We start from the raw sequence: 25,494 nt of genomic DNA, 5'->3' as shown, positions 1-25,494 counted from the left end.
TTCTTCAGATTGATGGAGAACATGCTGTAGATGGTTCTATATAGAACCTTCTATTGTTACGATGTCAAGCCTGTAACAACACACTCTTAAAAACGATGGTGCTTCAAGGGTTCTTTACTAAAGAAAATGGTTCTATGAACATTCAAAGAACCCTAAAGGGTTCTTTGCATCGGGAAAGAGTTCTTTGGATGGATGGAAAATGTGCATGAATGTGCTACAGACAGCTCTACACAGAACCTCTTTGAAAATGGTTCTATATAGCACCCTAAAGGGTTCTTCTACTGTTACAAGCTTGACACCATAATAACAGAAGAACCTTCTGGGTGCTGCATTTTCAAAAAAGGTTCTATATAGACCGGTCTACAGAACATTCCTCACCAATCTGAAGAACCCTTTCACAATGCAAAGAAACCTTTAAACACGCAAGTGTTCATGGTCCTATACAGAACCACTTTCTTTACTAAAGAACCCTCGAGGAACCATCGTTTTTAAGTGTGTATACATGGTTTTTTTGGAGAGTGGATGTAACTGGGGCACGACTGAGTCGAACGACAGCAGCTAATCCGATTATCAGGATAATATTTCACATAATCGTTCACATTCGCTCCAGCTTACTGTTCAGTGTCTCTGTTCTCTGTTCCACTGGATCACTCTTCCGGTTCTCCTCTCCTCTATTCAGGCCCTCCATCTCACCTTAAGTGAATTCACATTAATGAGAAAAATCAAGATCCTTGTGCGTCGTACAGCGAAAGGCTGATACTTTGCCAACACTCTAGATGGCGCTCTATTAAATTCCTTCGCGTATACACTCATTTACTGAAAATAAACCCAATAAGTGCCCAGATTTTCTTAGGATTTCTTCCGACATTCCTGATCATGCTCCGGACCCAAACGCCACAGTGGCTGTCTCGAGGTGTGACCGCTGACCGGCTGCAGGCTCCACGCGCTCAGCTCTCTCCAGTGTGCAGCTGGATGGTCACGTTTCCTCCCAGGGACCGGTCAGCGCACGGCTGTTCTTAGCCCACCGTTCTCCGCCTCTTCACAGTTCTCCTGCAGGTTTCCACGGACACCATTCTGAAATCAGAGTTGGGAGGGACCTTGTTAGCAGCTGACGTCAAGTATTTCCTCACCATTCAGGATTAGGTCCAGTTAAAGGTTCTATGTGTGACATTCTAAACATTAATATAGCAGCGAACAGCTGGTTTTATGTACTGCTGCACTTTTTAAGGTGGAACCGGAATATTTGGAACAAGAAGCTGAGGTGTGTCTGAAAGCAGTCTTAACTGCCTCACTTTTTAACGTGGAACGGGAAAATTTGATCCAGAAGCCGAGGCGCCTGAAAGCAGTCTTGCCTACCTCACTTTTTAAGGTGGAACGGGTCAATTTGATCAAGAAGCCGAGGCGCCTGAAAGCAGTCTTGACTGCCTCACTTTTTAAGGTGGAACGGGTCAATTTGATCAAGAAGCCGAGGCGCCTGAATGTAGTCTTAGATGCTGTAAAAACGAAGCTGAAACGCCTGAAAACGGATGAGGAGGTCGCTCAAGCTGTACAGGTGGGCAACATTAACTTATTTTTGCTGTTTCACAGAATCAATCGGTCAGTATTGTTTTGTCTTGTTTGTGAATGTTTATGATTAGCTTCACGGCAGAAACTGTAGTTTACTAACCCACAGCCGAGCTAACGTTAGCTACATTCCTTCGCTCTAACGTTATATCATAGTATTTGTCTGTACCACGTTTGCAAAGGGTTTAATGGCCACTTCTTAAGGAGCACCTTAAGGGCAGGTGTGTATTTGTTTATCTGTTAAAATATCAACAGTTGTTTTCCAGAATCATAAAGTGCACCATGATCTGATCTCACAGAGATTCGAAGCAGGACTTTGTAATAGTTAAATGAAGGGTTTCATCATCATCATTCAACATCGTGTTGTTGGAAGTAGCTCACATAAAGGACGACTAAAGGGTCAGTCTTAGCTCAACAGGGACACCAGAGCGGCTGCTCCTCTTCTTCTTATACTGCCACAGAGCAGCTGGTACTGAAGCATCATTGACTCTAATCCTCCAGATAAGACGGAGGATTGAGACGAATGACTTGAGAAATTCAACAAAGTTGAAGTTGGCTTTCCATTCAAAATTTCCATTCCACCTTAAATGACGCTGCAGTCACATTCAGGAGCTCATACCGCTGCCAGAATGGAACTGCTGTCTCCATTTAAGGTGGAACAGAGCATCTGAACAAAAAGCTGGAGGCCAACATCTGAAACCTTTAGCACCATGATTACGAGGCCTGCAAGCAACTCTGTCAGGTTTATCTATATATTGTCTAGTTTTGCTTTAACTACTTTTCGCAACAAAGATATTTCAGATTTACTTTGGTTGATGAAAAAGGGTCACAATAATAAGCCATTGTTAACCTAAAAACCTTTTTGCTTCTTCTTCTTCTTCTTCTTCTTTCGGCTGCTCCCTTTAGGTGTCGCCACAGCGGATCATCTGCCTCCATCTTGTCCTATCCACTGCCTCCTCTACTTTCACACCAACCATCTCCATGTCCACCTTCACTACATCCATAAACCTTCTCTGAGGTCTACCTCTTCTCCTTCTACCCGGCAGCTCCATCTCCAACATTCTTTGCCCAATATCTCCACTATTCCTCCTCAACACATGTCCAAACCATCTCAACCTGGCCTCTCTGGCTTTATCTCCAAACTGCTCCACCTTCACCGTCCCTCTGATCTGCTCATTTCTAATCTTGTCCATCCTGGTCACTCCCAACGAAAAACCTTTTTGCTTAAACATCTAAAATGATTTTATTTAAAATATGCACATACAAAGTGAAACATATATAGGTATGTATAAAAACAATGTTTTTTTAATTACAGCATGGTATACATTATTTATGCAAGTTATAAACTAATCTACTCATTTATCAATCATAAATTTCTCTTACGACGTGAACTTCTTGTGCTGTTAGTGTTACTACAGCACTTTCAATAAAAATGATGCCATTTCTCGGTTGATGTTAATGCTTTTGTACACACAGTTAAAACAAACAAAAAAGCAAATATTGGAAAATAGAACAATGGAATTTAACTCGTTGTTCATTATTTTACATAATTTAAAATTTGCCCTTTATAATGTAACATTTCATGACAAATAGACCAACAGAAGTGAATTAAAAATGATTTATCCATTGACACTTCCGTTAAAAATTCCTTGGCCTGTAAAAGCCTTTTTGGATATACAAGGTTTTGCTCCAACAGCAGCGATATATTAGTTACCATTAGTTGTGTTAGTATCTAACCTGGCCCATAAACGTCAGTTGCAGCAGACTATGGCCAAGGCTAAGCCGTGCCTATAGAGGATTACCTTCTCTCTGGACCTCTCCAGACTGTCCATGCTTCTGCTGGCCCACTCCATCTAGGCTGTTTAGCAGGTCCTCCAAATCCTGAGCGCTGAATTCATCCACTCTTGAGTCCCCTGTGGAAATGTATGAGCAGGGAAACTCCTGGCTGCAGTGAGCGGTCAGCTGGTTTCTACACGGCTCCAAGCCCAGAGGGGATGTTTCCCAATAAAATCGCCCGGGCGGTAATTGCGAGCCACTAGGTCCACTGTTTGGAGCAGAAACCAAGCCACTGCTGTTCCCCTGGATGTGCTTCAGGCTATGAAACATTGGCTCAGGGTTCTGTACACAGCTGTGGTTCACCGGATAAGGTACGTGCTGTTGTGGATTCAGGGAAAGTTCAGGCTGCAGGGCAGGAGGCTGGAGCTTCTGCCCCTGGAACAGTTCTGCACATGGCTCATAAAGATACCCCTGAGGACTCTGCTGGTGCTCTTGCATAGGCTGTGGCTTTAAATAAGACTGCATATATATCTTTGGTTCTGAAGGTCTGATGAAAGGCTGCTGCTGAAACTGTGGCGCGTAACTGGCTGGACTGAGGGCAAAAGGCTCTTGGGAAAGACCCTGGGAAGGGAACAAAGACGGATCTTGTGTCTGTGGAACACTACCGAGGAGATGATTCTCCTCCAGACTTGCCTGAACGTCTGCGTTGTTCCTCAGGGACTCCTGCACGTAGGACAGAACTTCATCCGTAAGGTCTTCGAGCACACAACCGCCATTGAACTCGCCGTTAAGGAACAGCTCGTCCTGCAGGTCGTCAGGGCTGATCCCCAAACTGCCCATGAAGCTGAGCAGCTCCTGGCTGCTCTCCTCACCTCCACAGCTGAAGGCAAGGTCTTGTTTAAAGAGAGAGCTCTCCGCAAGCGAAAGAACACTCTCCTGCAAGTTGCTGGAGAAGATCCCGCCAAACTCCTCCTCGTCAGGCTCCTGAGAGCATCCCTGCGCCTCATTCAGGCCTGCAGCGCACACATAGATAGACTTGTCTTGCTTCAGCATGGAGCCCAGGAGAGAGTTGGGATCCAGTTCGCCAGCGGGTCTGGGCTGAGGACTGTCTACCGGGCCGCTGGAGTCAGAGCCCGAGAAACCGCTGAAGGACTTGGGGAGGCTGAAGTCATACAGCACAGCTTCTCCTGTGGTGAAACTGAAGGGGAGCATAAGGCTACGCTTCTTCAGGTTCTCTTCTCCTTCTTCCTCTCTGCAGGAGCATAACAGTTCAGTTTATTGCATTTAGTTTATCGTGCACAACAAAATGAATCACAAAAGCAAAAAAAACAAATGAATAAATAAATAAAACGCTACCTAAGGTTAGATACTAGCCAACGTCTATCAGCGGTAGATGGTCAGGTAGACATAAACTTGGAATTAAATATATAATAAGTACAGATCAAATATACCATATAAAGACGAGACACGAGGAAGTACAGTATACTAAGTATAATAGTACAGTTTACTGCACTAGTACAACAATGCTTAGCTGAGTAGCTACTAGCTTATTTGATGAGCAGCAACTTGGTCATTTTCATAAATACAACACAGACGTGGAGAAAAATACAAAATAAAGACAAAATAAAAACCATAACTGTGCCAAAAATATGACCGCAGATTAAACGGGAACTCCAACTATTTCGTAAAATATCTGCATAGTAAAATTAGCACCTGGTCAAAAAGCTTTAATTTGAATAAATGTGTCAGTTACTTATGTTTTCAATAAACAAACTGAAGAAAAAACGAATGATTAAATCACGAAGACAATTTTATTATTGATAAAATCGATAAAAAAAGACAAAACTCTTTGACCGTGTCTGTGCTGACCGGCGGAGAAGAGTGAGAGGAACGCTGAGTGTGTTTATCTGATAACTGCGGAAAATCAGATTTGGTCAGGAATCCGATCTGCACGTTTGGACTAACTCCGGGTCTCTATGAGTCAGACAGTGATCAGATTTCTGCTTTACAACCAGCCAATAAACTCACGGAAGACGTGGCATCAACTCAAACTTCACACCGTGGCTTTTTTTTTAAAACATCGCGCCGCTTTCCCTGAAAATACAAATCCTTTATTTCGTGTTCGGTTTCGGCGTCTCGTGGCGACGCTGTTCGCTTATTTCCGGTACCGCCGTCTGTTTCCACACATGCTCAGACTGAGAAATCAGAAAGAAATCAGAGTAAGAGCTCACAACCCTGAGAGATCTGATTCTTCTGCTTCTTCTTCTTCTTCTTCTTTCGGCTGCTCCCTTTAGGGGTCGCCACAGCGGATCATCTGCCTCCATCTTGCCCTATCCACTGCCTCCTCTACTTTCACACCAACCATCTCCATGTCCACCTTCACTACATCCATAAACCTTCTCTGAGGTCTACCTCTTCTCCTTCTACCCGGCAGCTCCATCTCCAACATTCTTTGCCCAATATATCCACTATTCCTCCTCAACACATGTCCAAACCATCTCAACCTGGCCTCTCTGGCTTTATCTCCAAACTGCTCCACCTCCACTGTCCCTCTGATCTGCTCATTTCTAATCTTAGAGATCTGATTACCGAGCTCAAATCCAGCCGCGCTTTTCTTAATCGGATTTCTGGACCTCACTCTGATCTTAGAAATCCGAGTGAGCTGTTCACGAGACCATTTGAATAATTTTCTTTATCACTCATACAGCTTAAGTATGATATGATATGATATGACAAAATTCCAGCCATTTTTCTCTTTCAGCCCAAAACTAAGCCCTCCTAAGCCCCCCTTCACAACACGTTCTGGGGTTCTGGGGTTCTGGTGAGAAATACATGACTGCACCCCAAAGTAGTCACACCCCGAGTAGCGCTCTGAGGCTGAAAGAGTTTTACGCTGAAATCCGGAGACGAACGGAAACCTACGTGAGCACTCTCTGGGAGGCGATGATGAATTCCGGGCGTCCGGCTTTGAAGATGATTCTGGCGTTAGCCTGGACCCAAACCCAGCCGCTGACTTTGGTAAGCAGCCTAAATACGGTCAGCCCACTCTCACCGGTCTTCATCACTGCAGAGGATAAAAAAGGAGTCAATATTAATTCAAATGTGTTTGATGTTACAAATCACACATTATACATTTGAACGCCTTCTTCCAAGCAGTTGTATGTAAACGTTTGGGCACCCTAGTCAAAAATACGTGAACACATCGTCCAACGAGATATTTTACTGCACTACTACGGTTTATTTGACTAGTTTAACATAAAATGTGACCTGTGTCGAAAGTTCACAATCTTATATTTCAGTTTTTTCCCCCAGTATGTCAAACACGAATAAATAAAGCAGATAATTAACGTGATTAACCATATTTTTGGATTAATCACGATGGCTCTATAAATTTGACCCTAGGTCCACTCTGTAGTTCTACAGTTACAGACTGTAGTCCATCTGTTTCTCTGATACTCTGTTACCCTGTTCTTCAGTGGTCAGGACCCCCATGGACCCTCACAGAGCAGGTACTGTTTGGGTGGTGGGTCATTCTCAGCACTGCAGTAACACTGATGGTGTGTTAGTGTGTGTTGTGCTGGTACGAGCGGATCAGACACAGCAGTGCTGCCCATCTGTACCGCAACAGAGTGGAAAGAAAAGTGTTAAATTAAGTGTAAACTAGCTGCAGTCGGGCAAATAGTGGCCCTGCAAGATTCCTAGCCTTTGCAAAATCACAGTCTGTGGCTAAAAACACAGCGGCACTGTCTTCAGACGTGAGAGGGTGTCAGACTTCAGTCTTTCAGACGTCTTTTCGGAAAGCTCACTGCGAACGTGGTTCTCGGCGCAGTACAGCATGTCGGCCGCGTGAATGAACTGGTAGCCTGAGCCGCGGTAGCACAGCTCCTCCTCTGTGTAGCCCAGCACAATCTTCCCTCTGCAGGAAAAGAGAAACGTACTGAGCCGCCAGTTCGTCTAATAAACCAGCCAGGAAAGGCCGTCATTAAGACCGGTCGAACGGTCGCGTTCCCACTCACATGGCGTCGCACGCGATGGGTGTGAAGTCCAGCTTGTGTTTGGTCTTGAAGAAGTAGTTCTTGGCACGGATCTCCAGAATGGAAGGTGGCTGGAGTGGACAGGCCAGAGCGAACAGGGCCAGCTGAGAAGGAAGTCGTTTTCCGTCCGCCGTCTGTCCGTTCTGTCCATGCAGGAATTTCAAACGGCCCTGAAAGTTCATGGCCTGCAGAGGACGCCGACCGTGACAGTGTCAGCCACATCAGCCAGAAATGCATATTTATAAATATATATACACGGGTCAGGAATAACATCATGACCACCTCCCTGTTTCTACGCTCATTGTCCACTGTATCAGCTCCACTGACCGTTTAGTTCCCCTCTGTAGTTCTACAGTTACAGACTGTAGTCCAGCTGTTTCTCTGATACTCTGTTACCCTGTTCTTCAGTGGTCAGGAGCCCCATGGACCCTCACAGAGCAGGTACTATTTGGGTGGTGGGTCATTCTCAACACTGCAGTGACACTGATGTAGTGGTGGTGTGATAGCTGGTGTTGTGCTGGTACGAGTGGATCAGACACAGCAGTGCGGCTGGAGGTTTTAAACACTGTGTCCACTCACTGTCCACTCTTATTAGACACTCCTACCTTGTCGGTCCACCTTGTAGATGTAAAGTCAGAGACGATAGCAGACCTGTTGGTCATCCTCTAGTCCTTCATCAGTGGTCGCAGGACGTGGCCCTCAGGACGCCGCCCACAGGATGCCGCCCCCCGGGACGCTGCCCACAGGACGCTGCCCACAGGACGCTGCCCACAGGACGCTGTCGGCTCGATATTTTTGGTTCTCAGTCCAGCAGCGACACTGAGGTGTTTAAAACTCCAGCAGCACTGCTGTGTCTGATCCACTCAGACCAGCGCAACAGACCCTAACACACCACCACCGCGTCAGTGTTACTGCAGTGCTGAGAATGACCCACCACCCAAATAGTACCTGCTCTGTGAGGGTCCATGGGGGTCCTGACCACTGAAGAACAGGCTAACAGAGTATCAGAGAAACAGATGGACTACAGTCTGTAACTGTAGAACTACAGAGGGGAACTAAACGGTCAGTGGAGCTGATAAAGTGGACAGTGAAACAGGGAGGTGGTCATGATGTTCTGCCTGATCAGTGTGTGTGTATTTATACACAGAACAATCCAAACTGTAACTTAAACAGGGGACCAGCCGTACCCAGTCAGCCCGTAAGACACTGGGCTGATGCAGTTTTATAGCAGGACTGAAGCCAAGATTAGGCTCCGCCTATACATGACAAGTGACAGGTGTATATATATATATATATATATATATATAAAAATACACACACACACACACACACACACCGATCAGGCATAACGTGTATGTACGTGTGTGCATGGCCAGCTGATCGGTGGTGTATTTAAACAATTTGTCTTTCCCCATCTTACCAGAAAGCCGGACGAGTTGTCCAGGAGACATCTTAACCTGCAGATGAAATTTCGCTCCAGGAAAGCCGAGTTCTCTGGCGGTAACTGCTCAGGGTTGTAATACGTGAGGGGTAAGCGTGAATCTTGGGTCCCTGCAGAAAACAGTGCACCACAGAATGCATCGATTGAAGGGGGTCTTTTTGGGAACTGGCTACAAGTAGGAATATATAAGTAATTCAACATGTGAGGCATCTTTTGGCATGCTTGCTATATGAATGTGGCTGCCAGGTATAATAACAACCAACAGTGACTGATGGACATATCTTTGACCATTCATTTTCCCAAAACACGATTATATATACTCACAAAGTGAGCGCACCCCTCACGTTTCTGTCTTTTGATGGGACGACAGCAGTGCAGATTTACTGTCCGCTGAACAGAACAACACACAGGCATTCATGTCTAAACAGCTGGCAGCACAAGTGAGTCCACCTCACAGTGGACGTGTCCAGATTGGGCTCAAAGTGTCGATATTTAGTGTGACCACCATTATTATCTAGCACTGCTTGAACCCTCTTGGGCCTGGAATTCACCAGAGCTGCACAGGTTGCTACTGGAATCCTCTTCCACTTCTCCATGATGACGTCACGGAGCTGGTGGATGTTAAGACACCTTGCGTTCCTCCTCCTTCCGCTTTAAGATGACCCACAGATGCTCAATTGAGTTTAGGTCTGGAGACGTACTTGGCCAGTCCATCACCTTCACCTTCAGCAAAGCAGTTGTCATCTTGGAGGTGTGTTAAGGGTTGTTATGTTGGAAAACTGCCATGCAGGGGATTTTCCGAAGGGAGGGGATCATGTTCTGCTTCCGAATGTCACAGTACATGTTGGAATTCATGTTTTCCTCAAAGAACTGCAGCTCCCCAGTGCCGGCAGCACTCATGCAGCCCCACACCATGATGCTACCACCACCATGCTAGACAGTAGGCAAGGGACAGTTGTCTTGTTGCTCCTCACCAGGGCGCCACCACACATGCTGGACACCATCTGAGCCAAACAAGTTTATCTTGGTCTCGTCAGACCACAGGACCTGGTTCCAGTAACCCATATTCTTGGACTGCTTGTCGTCAGCAAAATTATTTCCGGGCTTTCTTGTGGATCAGCTCCAGAAGACGCTTCCTGGGACGACGGCCATGCAGACCGACTCGATGCATTGTGCGGCGTACAGTCTGAGGACTGACAGGCTCCCACTTCTTCAACCTCTGCAGCAATGCTGGCAGCACTCATGCATCTATTTCTTGAAGCCAACCTCTGGATATGACGCTGAACACGTGGACTCAATTTCTTAGGTAGACCCTGGCGACGCCTGTTCCGAGTGGAACCTCTTGGAAAACCGCTGTATGACCTTGGCCACCGTGCAATGGCTTAGTTTCAGGCTGTTAGCAATCTTCTTATAGCCTAGGCCATCTTTAAGCCACTCAAGGCTATACGTTACTGTGATTTTATCACAGGGAAGGGGGTTTTACTCCTCATCATGCCTAACAACACGCTTCCCCGTGGTAAAATCGCAGTAATGCACGCCCTCTTGTAGCTCATTGCTTTATTATGCTTCATGCAATACCGCCTGTATTTAACAGAGCACATTACCACAAAGGCTTGGACTGAATGATACATGGTGTATTGTTAAATTCTTATTTATTATATTAGAATGGCTTTTACCTCTCACTAGCTGAGTGGTGTCCGTGGACTCTGAGGGTTTGAGAGCCCAGTGGAGCTGTCGGCGAAACTCGGCGCGGTCATCCGTGTGAATGAGCTCATACACACTCTGATGGACAATATCAGACTGCAAAAGGCAAACACACACAAACTGCACTGAGAACAGCTGTATTTATAACATTAACTCCAGCCGGGTGCTTTATTAAGCTTTCACATGCTGTAAACTTTACATACTGAGTTTACGTAAAAAACTCCATTCTCAATTTCGAGAAAACTTAAGAAAAGCGTTCATTCTTACGCAAAATTCTGAACGTAATATTTATTTACCTATAAATCTGATCAAATTTATTTTCTGAAAACCTAAATCGTTAAAAAAAAAAAGTCTGTGACATCTGTAAACATCTGTTTACAACCCTACTTCCGATTGCAGTGAGGAAATAGCGCTGCAATCTTGTTTGTAGGAAACGTCTGCAATTTCACACACAATAAATTAGGCCTAATCTAGATAGGGGTCAAAATCTCTGTACAGTAAATAAGGGCATCGGCGGTTCATAACTGCTGAGTTTATTCTTAGAGCCCGGCAGTTCTGCACAGTACTGACCGCACACTGATGCAAGTACTGCACTAAGTGCATATAAATATATAAATTATTAACCCAAATAGTGGCAAAAGTAACTGTGTTAATGTAAAATACACGATCAGCCATAACATTATGTTCTCGTTTCTACGTTTATTGTCCACTTTATCAGCTCCACTGACCGTATAGCTGCACTCTGTAGTTCTACAGTTACAGACTGTAGTCCATCTGTGACCACAGTGTAGTCCATAGTGACCAAAAAGTAATAATGAAGTGAAGGTTTGTGTATTAAACAGTGCTGGGCTGTCGTATAAAATGACCGCAGTGCACAGCGATGGCTGACCGTTCTCCTCATTCAAGAAGCCACTCGAGGCCAAACGTTACAGTGATTTTATCGCAGGGAAGGGAGATTTACGGTGCTTGGCGTCGTGCCTAACAACACCCTTCCCTGTGGTAAAATCCCAGCGGCGCACAGCCTCTCGCGGCTTACTGCTCTTGTGCTGTCGTGTAGTTACATCTGCCAATATTACCAGCTAACAGGTGTATCGGTCAGGCTTCAGTGACGGTTCTGAGCTTTGAAAGCGTTTTGGAGACCAACCTGATGGAACCCCAGATAGTCCTTAACAGACGTGGAGACGTAGAAGACCGTACCACCAGCAGTGACCACCAACACAAACCCATGTAAGACCTACAAGAAGAACGGAGGCCATGAAGCTCATAGAGCTCTGTTAACTGGTTTCTGACGTTAGCACTGCATCTAAAACAGGAATAATGACAGCATATACGTTTTTCCATGCATGCAGTTATTATGCTTGTCTTTTCTTTACTAGTGGGGCTCAAACCAGAATTAGACACCGCACAGATACAAACAGCTCACCTGTAACAGCAGTTCCCCCTCCGACAACTCCAGAATCTGCGCTTTAGTACTGCTGTTTGCTGGTTGGCTGGATTTTTGGGGGTTTAGGGCGGCTAAAGAGAACAAAACAGAGTCAAAATGAAAGTTTCTACATCAGAGACAAGCACAACAACCTGTTAGCATGGAGTGCCATTCAGATACATTCATTTAGATACGAGCAACATCATTACACGTTATTATGACTGTAGTCCAACTGTTACCCTGTTCTTCAGTGGTCAGGACCCCCATGGACCCTCACAGAGCAGGTACTGTTTGGGTGGTGGGTCATTCTCAGCGCTGCAGTGACACTGACGTGGTGAATTATACGGGATATTGAGCCACTGAGGCTTCTGTGTAACTAAATTAAGCATGTTTTAAAGATTATTAAAAAAACTGAAATATTTTAAATTTAACGTGATATTTAGTCTTTTACGCTTCTGAGTAATTAATTAAATATGTTCAAATTTAACGTGATATTTAGTCTTTTACGCTTCTGAGTAATTAATTAAATATGTTCAAATTTAATGTGATATTTAGTCTTTTACACTTCTGAGTAATTAAATAAATATGTTAAAATTTAATGTGATATTTAGTCTTTTACACTTCTGAGTAATTAAATAAATATGTTAAAATTTAATGTGATATTTAGTCTTTTACACTTCTGAGTAATTAAATAAATATGTTCAAATTTAATGTGATATTTAGTCTTTTACACTTCTCAGTAATTAAATAAATATGTTAAAATTTAATGTGATATTTAGTCTTTTACGCTTCTGAGTAATTAAATAAATATGTTAAAATTTAACGTGATATTTAGTCTTTTACACTTCTGGGTAATTAAATAAAATATGTTAAAATTTAATGTGATATTTAGTCTTTTACACTTCTGAGTAATTAATTAAATATGTTAAAATTTAACGTGATATTTAATCTTTTACGCTTCTGAGTAATTAAATAAATATGTTAAAATTTAATGTGATATTTAATCTTTTACACTTCTGAGTAATTAAATAAATATGTTAAAATTTAATGTGATATTTAGTCTTTTACGCTTCTGAGTAATTAATTAAATATGTTCAAATTTAATGTGATATTTAGTCTTTTACACTTCTCAGTAATTAAATAAATATGTTAAAATTTAATGTGATATTTAGTCTTTTACACTTCTCAGTAATTAAATAAATATGTTAAAATTTAATGTGATATTTAGTCTTTTACGCTTCTGAGTAATTAAATAAATATGTTAAAATTTAACGTGATATTTAGTCTTTTACACTTCTGGGTAATTAAATAAAATATGTTAAAATTTAACGTGATATTTAGTCTTTTACACTTCTGAGTAATTAATTAAATATGTTAAAATTTAACGTGATATTTAATCTTTTACGCTTCTGAGTAATTAAATAAATATGTTAAAATTTAATGTGATATTTAATCTTTTACACTTCTGAGTAATTAAATAAATATGTTAAAATTTAATGTGATATTTAGTCTTTTACACTTCTGGGTAATTAAATAAATATGTTAAAATTTAATGTGATATTTAGTCTTTTATACTTCTGAGTAATTAAATAAATATGTTATGCCGTGACTTTCTCAGGTAACAGTCGCTGGTATTGCGACGGAGGCTAAGAGGCACTTGTATAGCTGCCATGTTTACTCATGGTGCGGTTATGAAACCACAAAGAAATCAAAGTTCAGTTTCCTCACGAACCCCCAACGCACTCAGACTCAGGCGGGCTGTGGTTTCAAATCAATCAGCAGAAAAACAATAAACCCAGCTCAGTTTCTGGTTCTCCTCAGAGAACGTTCTTCCACACCAGAGCGCAGTCTGGAAGCCTTTTGATTACAGAACGGAACGGCTCTCCTCGGAAATCTGGCAACCGAATGTAAACAAAAACAGCGCAGGTTCACCTCATGAAACAAACCCTTCGCTGGCTCGCGGGAAAAAAACAAAAACATTATTTATTTATTTTATTATTATTTACTGAATTGAATTCTATTGGGGGAACCAGAACTTAAAATATGGCACATTTTATATCGCCTGCTTGACTTCTCTCAGATATGCAGCGCGCAGACGGCGTGTTCATCTATTTGAACTTAGACAATCAACAAAACATGTTTTGTGACCTTTGTGTGTGACGGTGTTTACAGGGGGACACATTTCGCATAATTCAGTTCATAAGACGCCACTCGGCACTTTTTTGCTGGTTTATTTACCAATGAAGTCAAAAGCATCGCTTATATATTCTACACTCCCAGTGCAAGTGTGTGGATTTCTGTGTCACCACAGAAAAATGTCCTCAAAACGGGATTAATTCACATATTTAACAATAAAGGGGGTTGCCATGGGGACTTCAGAGAGAGGTATTCCATCAATGTTCCCAACTTTCTGCTAAACTAAACTAAAATCGTTTAATTTAATCCACCAACGTTAGAAAACTTTGCATAATTCAGTTAATAAGATGTTAATAAGTCGTTCACACCAAACCGCTCCGCTCACAGTGGTGGTGATGGGAACCAGACGTCCCCCCTCTAAAAGCTCCTCACACAAAGTTCCTACATGAGACGGTTCTGAACTCAGCGCCTGATGACGGAGACGCTGAGTGTGTTTACGGTCACTTCATTTCTGCTTTACAACCAGCCAGTAGACTCACAGAAGACGACGTGTGATAGCGTGTGGTGTGCTGGTCTGAGTGGATCAGACACAGCAGTGCTGCTGGACTGAGAATAGTCCACCAACCAAAAATATCCAGCGGGCAGCGTCCTGTGGGCACTGATGAAGGACTAGAGGATGACCAACACAAACTGCGCAGCAGCAGATGAGCTGTCGTCTCTGGCTTTACATCTACAAGGTGGACCGACAAGGTAGGAGTGTCTAATAGAGTGGACAGTGAGTGGACACAGTGTTTAAAAACTCCAGCAGCGCTGCTGTGTCTGATCCACTTGCACCAGCGCAACACACACTAACACACCACCACCACATCAGTGTTACTGCAGTGCTGAGAATGACCCACCACCCACATAGTACCTTCTCTGTGAGGGTCCATGGGGGTCCTGACCACTGAAGACTGTAACTGTAGAACTACAGAGGGGAACTATACGGTCAGTGGAGCTGATAAAGTGGACAATGGCAAAAAAATATAATGTAATGACCTTAAAAGTACAATACAACTTTAAAAAGTCGGTGGACTTCCCCTTCACGGTTTAAAGTAAGAACGCTTTATTGATGTGTAAGGAGCAGTTTTCGGCGTTCCATCACCGGGAGCTTTTAACTCTTGGGTAAACAAGCCGAACTGGGAGAGGAAATGTGCACTAGCAGGGCATTTAGATGGTATCTCAGCAGCTTCCCCGCTCTGTTCTCATGCAACGCCTCTGAAGCAGCTCCGCCGGTTCTCATGGAGGCCTGGCAGCGGCACTCGTGTTCGCCGGAACGGGTCAAAGTTTGTCGCTGGAGAGCCATGGAATATCAAACGGTTTCGTAACTCTCCTCTACGGAGTCAAGAGTTCAACGAGTCTGCTCAGAGTTACTCACGCAAGCCCCCCGGCTCCGTCCCCTCGGGACCCGGCATAATAATCGCACACAGCAACAATAGTCAGCGGTTCTCAGGCCCGCGGAGGAAACCCAGGCATGAATGGACGCCCCTGGTTCTCATTCCACTCGTTACAGACCGCGGGGTGAAGCAGCTCCAAGCCTAAGGTCATATAGATTTAGACGTCCTGATCCGATCCAGAGGAACGAGACCAGATCCAGGCGTGTGTTAATGGGTCGGGTGCCGGCTACATTAAAGAGCCCATACCCTACATTTTTCTGCCGTTTTACTATATTCCCTAATGTCCACGTCGGACATCTGTGTGTGTTTATGTACCAAAACCAATTTAAAAAATAATAATTTCCACATTCTACATTAATAGTGCACAAGTGTACGTTTGTGACATCACAAAAACTTAAAAATGATTTCAAAACGGCTTAGTTTGCATATTTAAACAGGTAAAGATGAAGTCATTCAGAGCGGTCTGGTCTGAAACGTTCTGTTCTAGAGAAACCAAACCAGAGTGGGGAGCTCTTAAAAAGAGGTTCTTCAAGGGTTATTTAGTCAAGAAAGTGGTTCTATATAGAACCACGAACTCCCAAAAACATTTTGCATGATTAAATGGTTCTTTACATCATGAAAAGGTTCTTCAGATTGATGGAGAATGCGCTATAGGGGTTCTATATAGCACCAAAACAGGTTCTTCTGTTGTTACAATGTCAAGCTTGTCATAATAGAAGAATCTTTTCTGGTGCTATATGGAACCCTTTTCAAAAAAGGTTCTATATAGCTCCAGCTCAGAAACCCAGTTCAAACCCTTCCTGAATCCGTAGAGCCGCCCTTTCCATTCCACCTGATCACGAGATCCTACGAGACTCACATCCGGAGTTATGAGCCTGTGAAGAGGGGCTGAGCTACACGTCATCAGCCTCTCACCGTGTGGGGCTGGTGGATTTGTGTGGCCGTCTACATTCTGTAGGTCTGAGTCTCGAGTCTCTGAGGTTCGAGTCAGAGTCAAGTTTTGAATCTCTGAGGTTCGAGTCCGAGTCGAGTCTCTGAGGTGAGAGCCTGAGTCAAAATCGAGTTTCAGAGGTGAGATTCTGAGTCGAGTCTCTGAGGTGAGAATCTGAGTTGAGTCCCGAGTCACTGAGTTTCAAGTCAGAGTTGAGTCTCTGAGGTTTGCATCCGAGTTGACTCTGGAGCTGTTTGAGCTGTGGAGCAGTGAAACTGTGTTCTCTGGAGAGATGGAGCTCCATCCAACACCTTTGGGATGATTATTGATCTAGAACTGACCGTCCAACATCAGTAACTGACCTCACTAACGGTCAATCAAATCCTCACAGCAATGTTCAACATCTAGTGTGAAGCCTTCCCAGAAGAGTAGAGGCTGTTACTGCAGTGAAGGGGGACAGGCTCACTATTAAAGGGTAAGTCCACCAATTTTTCGAAATTCCTGCACGAGTGTTTGAGATGTAAACAGAGTGAATCAGAGGGTTTGGTGTGAAGTGGTTCAGACGTCTTTACAGTGGTGGTGATGGGAACCAGGCATCGCCATGACTACAACACAGATATAGACACTTTATTTACCATCCAGAACCACCAGAGAACCTACACGAGTCTTCTGAGCTTATATGGAATGCTGATGATGGAAAACAGTGGAAAATCTGGAATACTGAGTTTTCTTTGGGGACTATTTTGCCGCACAGCGCCCTGCATGTCTCCCTCCACCATGAATGGAGTTGAAGTTCTCTAAACTCTCATAAAACAGCGTCTCAGTCATCAGGCAGTGAATTCAGAACCAGTTCATGTAGGAACTTTCTGTGAGGAGCTTTTAGAGGGACGTCTGGTTCCTATCACCACCACTGTGAGGAGCTTTTAGAGGGACGTCTGGTTCCCATCACCACCACTGTGAGGAGCTTTTAGAGGGACGTCTGGTTCCCATCACCACCACTGTGAGGAGCTTTTAGAGGGACGTCTGGTTCCCATCACCACCACTGTGAGGAGCTTTTAGAGGGGGGACGTCTGGTTCCTATCACCACCACTGTGAGGAGCTTTTAGAGGGGGACGTCTGGTTCCCATCACCACCACTGTGAGCAGCTCTGACTCTAGAACAGAGCGTTTCACACCAAACCGCCCTGAATTACATAATTAGGCAAAAATATTAAATAACAATGATTGAAATTTTCCTTTAATACGCTTGATTTCAAAAGAAAGGGTAAGCAGGGCCGGACGTTACCGCTGAAGTGGCCCTTGGCGCGCAGGTAGCCGACGCTCAGCCTGAGGATGGTCAGTTTATCCAGTTTGGAGATCACATCCTGATGGAAAGGGAGGAGGCTCGCCAACCGGTCCAGTTCTCCATTCAGCCGGTCCCGGTGCCTCTTGGAGGGGTTGGATTTGGCGACTTCGGCCGAGGGCGGCTTCACACTACAGCGAGGGGAGAAAATACATGAACTGAGTGTCTGTATCTGATCATACAGGCCAATGTTTGGCCTACACAGCTTATCTGAAGTATTTACTGTGATCAAATTAGGATCCTGGTCTAATTATAGGTCCATTATATCTTTACAACCAGGTTAAAATACCCAGAGAAGTCCTTACAGCCGCCCAGCGCTGTTTACATATACATAATACCGTAATACTCTGTAAGCTGTGGCCCACCTGTCCAACTGACATAGTAAATATTAGTAGTAAATGCACATAAATGGAAACTAAAGCATAAAATGTTTGCAAGTCTGCTACATTTACCTGTTTGACTAATGTTTATTATTATTATTATTATTATTATTGTTATAAAAGTCAATAATCTAATGGCTATAGGATTACAAATAGTGTATACTGTCAAAACAGCCTGACAGGCATGTTTGGCTGCTACACAGTCATTTTTCAGTCTTTAAAGACGATATAATCGGACTTTTTTCCCCTCTGGCCGCCCTAAAAGCACATCTAGCAGCTTTGCTTGGCGAACAACAGGTCCATTCGGTTTGGCTGAGTGAAGATGTGCGTCTATATGTAATAAACTATGATATTAATGTTCACTAAAGTGCCTATAAAAGCTGGCGGCGCTGTCAGTTTGATTGAAATCGCGCGTTATTGACTGACAGCAAAGAAACCAGTCCGAGTTTTTGGTGCCACGGCTGGTTTGGCTTGAAGGGGAACTCGACCAGTTTTTCAGAATTTCTGCCTAATTAAACGGTTGAGATGTAAACAGAGCCGCTCACAGTGGTGGTGATAGGAACCAGACGTCCCCCTCTAAAAGCTCCTCTCAGTGGTGGTGATGGGAACCAGACGTCCCTCTAAAAGCTCCTCACAGTGGTGGTGATGGGAACCAGACGTCCCTCTAAAAGCTCCTACAGAAAGTTCCTACATGAACTGGTTCTGAATTCACTGCCTGATGACTGAGACGCTGTTTTATGAGAGTTTAGAGAACTTCAACTCCATTCATGGTGGAGGGAGACATGCAGGGCGCTGTGCGGCAAAATAGTCCCCCCAAAATTAAACTGTACAGAAATCTAAACCATTTCACAACCAAACCACTGAAACTGTGCGGAGAATTCTGAAGAGATCGGTGGAGTTCCCCTTAACAAGGAAAGAGGCTGCGGTTCTCCCGTACCACCTTAAACGGGGCACGAAACCGCTGCACCACTTAAGGTGGAACTGGGAAATTCAAGCAGACTCAAGCCAAGCAGACTAACATCCAGACAGCGTGATTATGAGCTTATTACATCGTTATAACACCGCGAATAACACAAAGCAGACAGGCTAACGTTAGCCAAGCCCTGAGGCGTCGGTGTAAAGGGGCTGCGGCAGCAAAACAGACGTTTAAATACCTTTTCTTAGACGGTTTCCTCCGCTTGCGGCTCGCATAGACGCTGCTGGCGCTCATCGCTTCGTAGCGCGGAGTTAAAGTTGGTGGAAAACAAACCGCCGTTAGCTTAAAGCTACCGAGAGCGCGAACCTAGCGGGCAGATACTCGACACAAAAATGCGGGAAACTCGGATAAAATAACCCCAAACCGAGCTGGCTATCTCCTGGAATGGTTAACCAGATAGTCCGCTCCCATCTGAGGCGCGCAGCTTTCTTCTTTATCCCAATTTAAATCCATAATTCAGCGGGATGGGTCAGCTTTCCCGAGCCGAGCCGAGCCGAGCTAAGCTAACGGTCAGCGAAGGCGCGAGCTGCGCTCTGTAGCCTAGTTAACTGTTAGCCTTCAGCTAACGGCTCCGACCAAACCCGCGAATTATTAACCACTTGTTTGGCCCAATGTCCTGCGGTCACTACGCTACGGACGGTCCAGTCTCGCCGGGGTCGATCCCACCAGCGCTTCCCCTCGCTCAGCCCGACCTGTCAGAGCTGCACTCCGACTTCCACTCTGTTTACTCTGAGCGTCAACGCGGCCACGCCCCCTCACGGAGTCACGCCCCCCATGGAGTCCCGCACCCTCCGCCCCGGGCGCGTCGGAGTCCCGCTCCCCTCCTCGGTCCTGTCATACGGGGCCACGTCTCCGCCGCTGGAGAAGCAGTTTCAGCCATTAAGTAAGTCATAATAATGAGAAGGTTTTCCAGAATTAGGAAAAAGACACAATCAAGGCAAAAGTAAGTCATTATCATGGGAAAGCAAGCCGTAATTATGAGCTATTAATATGAGATATTATCTACGTCAGAGCGGTGAGATGCAACACTAGTGCATATTGTGTATATGTGTATATTCAGAGTCGATATACACATATATACATACATATATATATATATAGCTGTTGTCTGAAGAAACCATTTGCATCACCATTTTTGATGTTTTTTTACATATTTTGAAAGCACCTGTTGTTCTTTATATTGTCTATAAAGTTCATGATGAATGGACTAAAAGAAACGGCTCATAATGGCTTGGAAAGACGTCTGGTTCCATTGACTTCCATTAAAAGTAAAGTAGGTTTTTTCCTTCTCCTGTAAAGTCACCCTTTTGGAGATACAAGGTTTTCTTCTGACAACAGCGATATGTACAGGGTGAGTCAAAAGTCACAGGACAGGTTTTTATTATTTTATTTACATTTTGCAGCATTTGGCCGACGCTCTTCTCCAGAGCGACGTACAGATTGACCATTTAACACAGGCAGGCCAAGGTGGTGTTAGGAGTCTAGCCCAAGGACTCTTATGGATGTAGTGTAGGGTGCCTGAACCGCAGAAGGCAGAGGTGTTACTCACCACACTATCCAACCACTATTATTCACTATCGACCTTTATCTCTGGGGTCATCTCAGATAAACTGTTTATGCTGAGAAAATCCACAACAAACACCACCTTCAGCACCGCATCGCGGAGGCTTGTGACAGCAAAAAAATACAACCTGTGGCTTTTGACTCTTTCGGCTCCTTCTTAGATATTTATGTATATATTTGTTTTTGGATTCTATGAGGGGGCCACGCCCCTAAGATTTACACTCACTTTCCACCTGTGTAAATGTGATGTGGCAATAAACCTGATTTGATTTGATTTGAGGTGCTAAGTCGTAATCGTGAGATAGCAGCACTGGTGTGTCTGATCCACTCAGACCAGCACAACGCACACTAACACACCACCAGTACGTCAGTGTTGCTGCAGTGCTGAGGGTCCATGGGGGTCCTGACCACTGAAGAGCAGGGTAAAATATCGGCCACATTTGGGGTAAATTGATCATTTTTTGGTGAACCTCTCCTTTAAAGCGGCCGGGCCCGAATCAATGCTTTTCCTCTGGCGCCACCTGGTGTTCACTGTGAGGAATATCATCCCGTATGTTCTGAACACAGAGACCGTCTCTGCTGTGAGAAACAGGCAGATAAAGGTTCCATTCAAAAAGGTGGTTCTTTAAGGGGTTCTTTAATAAAACGAATGGCTCTGTTTAGAACCACGAGCACTCAAAGAACCATATGCATGCTTACTGGTTTCTGCACCGCGAAACGGTTCTTCTGATTGATGGAGAACCTTTTTGAAAATGGTCCTGGGTTCTGCTATTGGTAAGATGTCAAGCTTGCAACAATAGCAGAACCCTTTCTGTGGGTGCTGTATAGAGCCATTTCAACAAGGTTCTATGTAGAACTATCTGCAACACATTCTCCACCAATCTATCTATACAGAACCATGCAACCATCTCAAAGTGGTTCTTCATGGGTTCTTTAGCAAAGGGAATAGTTCCATTTAGAACCATAGCCACTCGGAAAACTGTTTGCGTGCTTCATGGTTCTTTGCATGGTGAAATGGTTCTCCAGACTGATGGAGGATGTGTTGTATATGGTACCTTGTTGAACCTTTTAGAAAACGGTTCCATATAGCACCAAAAAGGGTTCCGCTATCGTTACAGTCTTGACATCGTAACGATAGCAGAGCCCTGTTGGACGTGTTCTCTATCAATGTGAAGAACTGTTTTGCCACGCAGAGAACCATTTAAGCGTGCTAGAACGTCCCTTAGAAATAGACTGGCTGTTTCTGTAACTGTACCTTTAAGACTGATATATGCAAATGACGTCAGTTCTGATTGGCTGTGCCTCATTGATGAAGCAGCCCAGGCCGAAACACTCCTTATAACTTCAGTATGAGTGGGAGGGGCTAAACTGCTGTAGCCTAAATAGGTGGGTATATGTACATGTGTTGGTTTTTGTGACATCACAAAAACCCTAATAAATTTAAAACGGGCTGTTTTTGCAGTTTGCTTTCTATACGTGGACCGTATGGACTCAGGAGCGGATGGCGTACGACAAAAAACACTGTTTGTTTAGTAAAATCAAGGAGATTTTGGTTTTCCATGACAGGGGCCCTTTAAAGTGAACTTGCCAATTCAATTATTTGTCCAAACATTTTGATCAATATCACTGAACGTTGAAATAACTGGGGATCTATTTGTTATGAGCGCTGTTCAAATGGAATACAGCGTCCTTTCCTATCCGTGTGGTTTGGCTTCGCCTGATCTGCAGCTCAGGGCCTCACTGGATATCGCTGTTGTCAGAAGAAAACCTTGTATCTCCAAAACAGTCACTTTACAGGAGAAGGAAAAAACGCACTTTACTTTTAATGGAAGTCAATGGAACCAGAATGTTTTCCGAGTCATTTTGGGCCGTTTCTTTTGTTCCGTTCATCATGGAATTTACAGACAATGTAAAGGGTCATACGTCTTTTCAAATTATGTCAAAAACTAAAAAATGTCAAAAGTGGAGATACGAGGTTTAATTTCGACAACAGCGGTATATGAGCAGGGCTGGATCCGCAAGGTTGCCAGATCAGACAAAAACAAGAAAAGTGGTGCATCTTTGGTGATAAATCTCCAACAAACAGCATTTTCTTGTTTTGAAAATGGATTATAACAAATAAGACAAACCACAGCCGCTTTGAAATGGCCAGCGTTTTTAATCAGATGACGAATATTAAAGGACAACTCAGCTGAATTTTCAAAATTTCTGCCTAATTCAGTGTGTAAGACGTAATCAGAGAGATTCAGAGCGTCGCCATGACGACAACACAGATATAGACACTTTATTTACCATCCAGAACCACCAGAGAACCTACACGAGTCTTCTGAGCTTATATAATAATAATAATAATAATACATTTTATTTAGTAATGGCGCCTTTCAAAGCACTCAAGGACACCTTACAACGGTTAAAAGAAGAATGGTAGAGTATAAAAGAGGATAAAAAACAAAAAACAAATAAACAGATAAACAAATCAACATACATTCAAATACTTTCAACCAGACGAGAAACAAGACAAACAGAGAAAAGTGGAGATGAGGAATCAGGAGTATGCAAGTGTGAATGGATGGGTTTTAAGCCGAGATTTGAAGGTAGTTAGACAGTCAATATTGAGAATTTGGGTAGGAAGGGTGTTCCAGAGAGACGGAGCAGAGTGGCTGAAGGCTCTAGCTCCCACGGTGGACAAGCAGACTGGAGGGAGAGTGAGCTGGCCAGCTGACGAGGATCGGAGGGTGCGAGCAGGACTGTATGTCTTAAGGAGATCAGAGATATAAGAGGGAGCAAGTCCATGTAGAGCTTTGAATGTAGTTAGTAAGATTTTATACTGGATCCGGTAGTTGACAGGGAGCCAGTGGAGCTCTTTAAGGACAGGGGTGATATGTTCGGTTACAGGCGACCTGGAGATGATCCTAGCTGCTGAATTTTGAACTAACTGGAGTCTATGTAAGTGTTTCTGAGGTAAGCCGAAAAGAATAGAATTACAGTAGTCTAGTCTCGATGTTACTAATGCATGGACCAGAATAGCTGTGCAGGATTGGCTGAGGAATGGACGCAGTCTGTTAATGTTCCTAAGATGGAAGTAGGCTGAGCGTGTGATATTGGAAATGTGTGTTTTGAAGGAGAGATGGCTATCAAGAACAACTCCCAGACTTGTAACCTGGGAGGACGGAGAGACAGTGGAATGATCAAGATTCAGAGTGAAAGACTGACTTTTTGCAAGGATGTTCTTGGTTCCTACTTGGAGAATTTCAGTTTTATTGGTGTTTAGCTGTAGAAAGTTTTCGGAGAACCATTTTTTTGCCTGATCTAAACATTTTAACAGAGAGGAGGGTGGGAAAGTATCGTTGGGTTTAGTGGAGAGGTAAAGCTGGGTGTCGTCAGCATAACAATGAAAATGTATTTTAAATTTCCTAAATATTTGGCCAATTGGGAGAAGATAGATTATGAATAGGAGAGGTCCAAGAACAGAGCCCTGCGGAATGCCACAAATGACTTTGGACATAGATGACTGGCAGTTCTTGAGGCGGATGAACTGGGAGCGATCATTGATATAGGAGGAGAACCACTTAAGCACAGTATCGGTGAGCCCAATAGATTTTAGACGATCAAGTAGTATTGGGTGGGAGCTTTTAGATCTAAGAGGATGAGAATCGTAAGCCGGCCTGAATCAGCTGCCACTAGAAGATCGTTGGTCACTTTCAGGAGAGCGGTTTCTGTGCTGTGGAGAGGACGAAAGCCAGATTGAAAGGTTTCATATAGGTTATTGTTACTAAGGTAAGTATGAATCTGAGTGTAGACAGTGTTCTCTAAAATTTTTGAAATAAATGGTAGACTTGAAATTGGCCGGAAGTTATTAAAATCAGTCTGATCTAATCCAGGTTTCTTAAGTATGGGAGTAATCATGGCCAGTTTGAGAGAGGCAGGGACAAGACCAGTTGAAAGAGAAGACTGAATGACTATATGGAATGCTGATGATGGAAAACAGTGGAAAATCTGGAATAATGAGTTTTCTTTGGGGACTATTTTGCCGCACAGCGCCCTGCATGTCTCCCTCCACCATGAATGGAGTTGAACTTCTCTAAACTCTCATAAAACAGCGTCTCAGTCATCAGGCAGTGAATTCAGAACCAGTTCATGTAGGAACTTTCTGTAGGAGCTTTTAGAGGGACGTCTGGTTCCCATCACCACCACTGTGAGGAGCTTTTAGAGGGACGTCTGGTTCCCATCACCACCACTGTGAGCAGCTCAGACTCTTAAGTTTCTCTAGAATGGAACTTTTCACGCCAAACCAGACTGAACGACTCTGTTTACATCTTATCCATTTAATTATGCAAAAATTTTGGAAATATCAGTGGCATTCTCCTTTAAAGGAGGCGGTAGATTCATTAGTGATGGCAGCTTAAATAGTGCAAGAAAAACGCTATTTGTAATCCTAGACTATAATAATAATAATAATGATATTAATAATAATAATAAATGACACCTCATCATCTATTTACATTGTTACATTACATTTATTATATATATTACCTAATCTTAATAATATCACAATTCTGACCTTGGTCACTTCCTCCAGAAGACCTCCAGGACACATCAAACCCCTGTGAGCGATCACACTCACTCAATTATGCGAAAACAAATTTTAAGATTCGCCGGACTTGCCCTTTAAGTGCACTTCAGGTTTTTGTCCCAGATTAAGAATGCCTCCACATTTCTGCCTCACTGAGCGCCTGGCGGTGAAAACCAATCAGCGCCTTGCTTACTGCCCGCCCAGCCAATCAGGCCCC

At 43.8% G+C, this 25,494-nt stretch overlaps 1 protein-coding gene across 1 annotated transcript; it reads right to left on the bottom strand.

Moving 5' to 3' along the window:
- Positions 1 to 396: 396 nt before the first annotated feature.
- On the bottom strand, positions 397 to 19,888 carry ahr1a (aryl hydrocarbon receptor 1a). Its single transcript, XM_017682503.2, has 11 exons — positions 19,320 to 19,888; positions 17,729 to 17,916; positions 11,942 to 12,033; positions 11,663 to 11,752; positions 10,491 to 10,614; positions 8,794 to 8,924; positions 7,356 to 7,558; positions 7,146 to 7,255; positions 6,262 to 6,403; positions 3,366 to 4,591; positions 397 to 1,074 (listed from the first exon to the last, which is right to left on the bottom strand). The coding sequence occupies exons 1-11, from the start codon at positions 19,373 to 19,375 to the stop codon at positions 1,040 to 1,042; spliced, it is 2,397 nt and encodes a 798-aa protein (XP_017537992.2). The 5' UTR covers positions 19,376 to 19,888; the 3' UTR covers positions 397 to 1,039.
- Between the last annotated feature and the right edge of the window lie 5,606 nt (positions 19,889 to 25,494).

Source organism: Pygocentrus nattereri, chromosome 3 (genome assembly GCF_015220715.1).
Source record: "Pygocentrus nattereri isolate fPygNat1 chromosome 3, fPygNat1.pri, whole genome shotgun sequence".
In the NCBI taxonomy this organism is placed as follows: domain Eukaryota; kingdom Metazoa; phylum Chordata; class Actinopteri; order Characiformes; family Serrasalmidae; genus Pygocentrus; species Pygocentrus nattereri.
The sequence above is the reverse complement of the archived record's forward strand: the minus strand, read 5'-3'. Positions and strand labels throughout refer to the sequence as shown.

Bases quoted from the DNA above. Each gene is read 5' to 3' on its own strand.
- ahr1a (XM_017682503.2), bottom strand. From the start codon at position 19,375: ATGAGCGCCAGCAGCGTCTATGCGAGCCGCAAGCGGAGGAAACCGTCT. The intron at 7,256-7,355 runs GTGAGTGGGAAC...CTTTTCCTGCAG, and splicing joins CCCATCGCGTGCGACGCCAT to AGGGAAGATTGTGCTGGGCT. The intron at 4,592-6,261 runs GTAGGTTTCCGT...ATGCTCCTGCAG, and splicing joins GCCTCCCAGAGAGTGCTCAC to AGAGGAAGAAGGAGAAGAGA.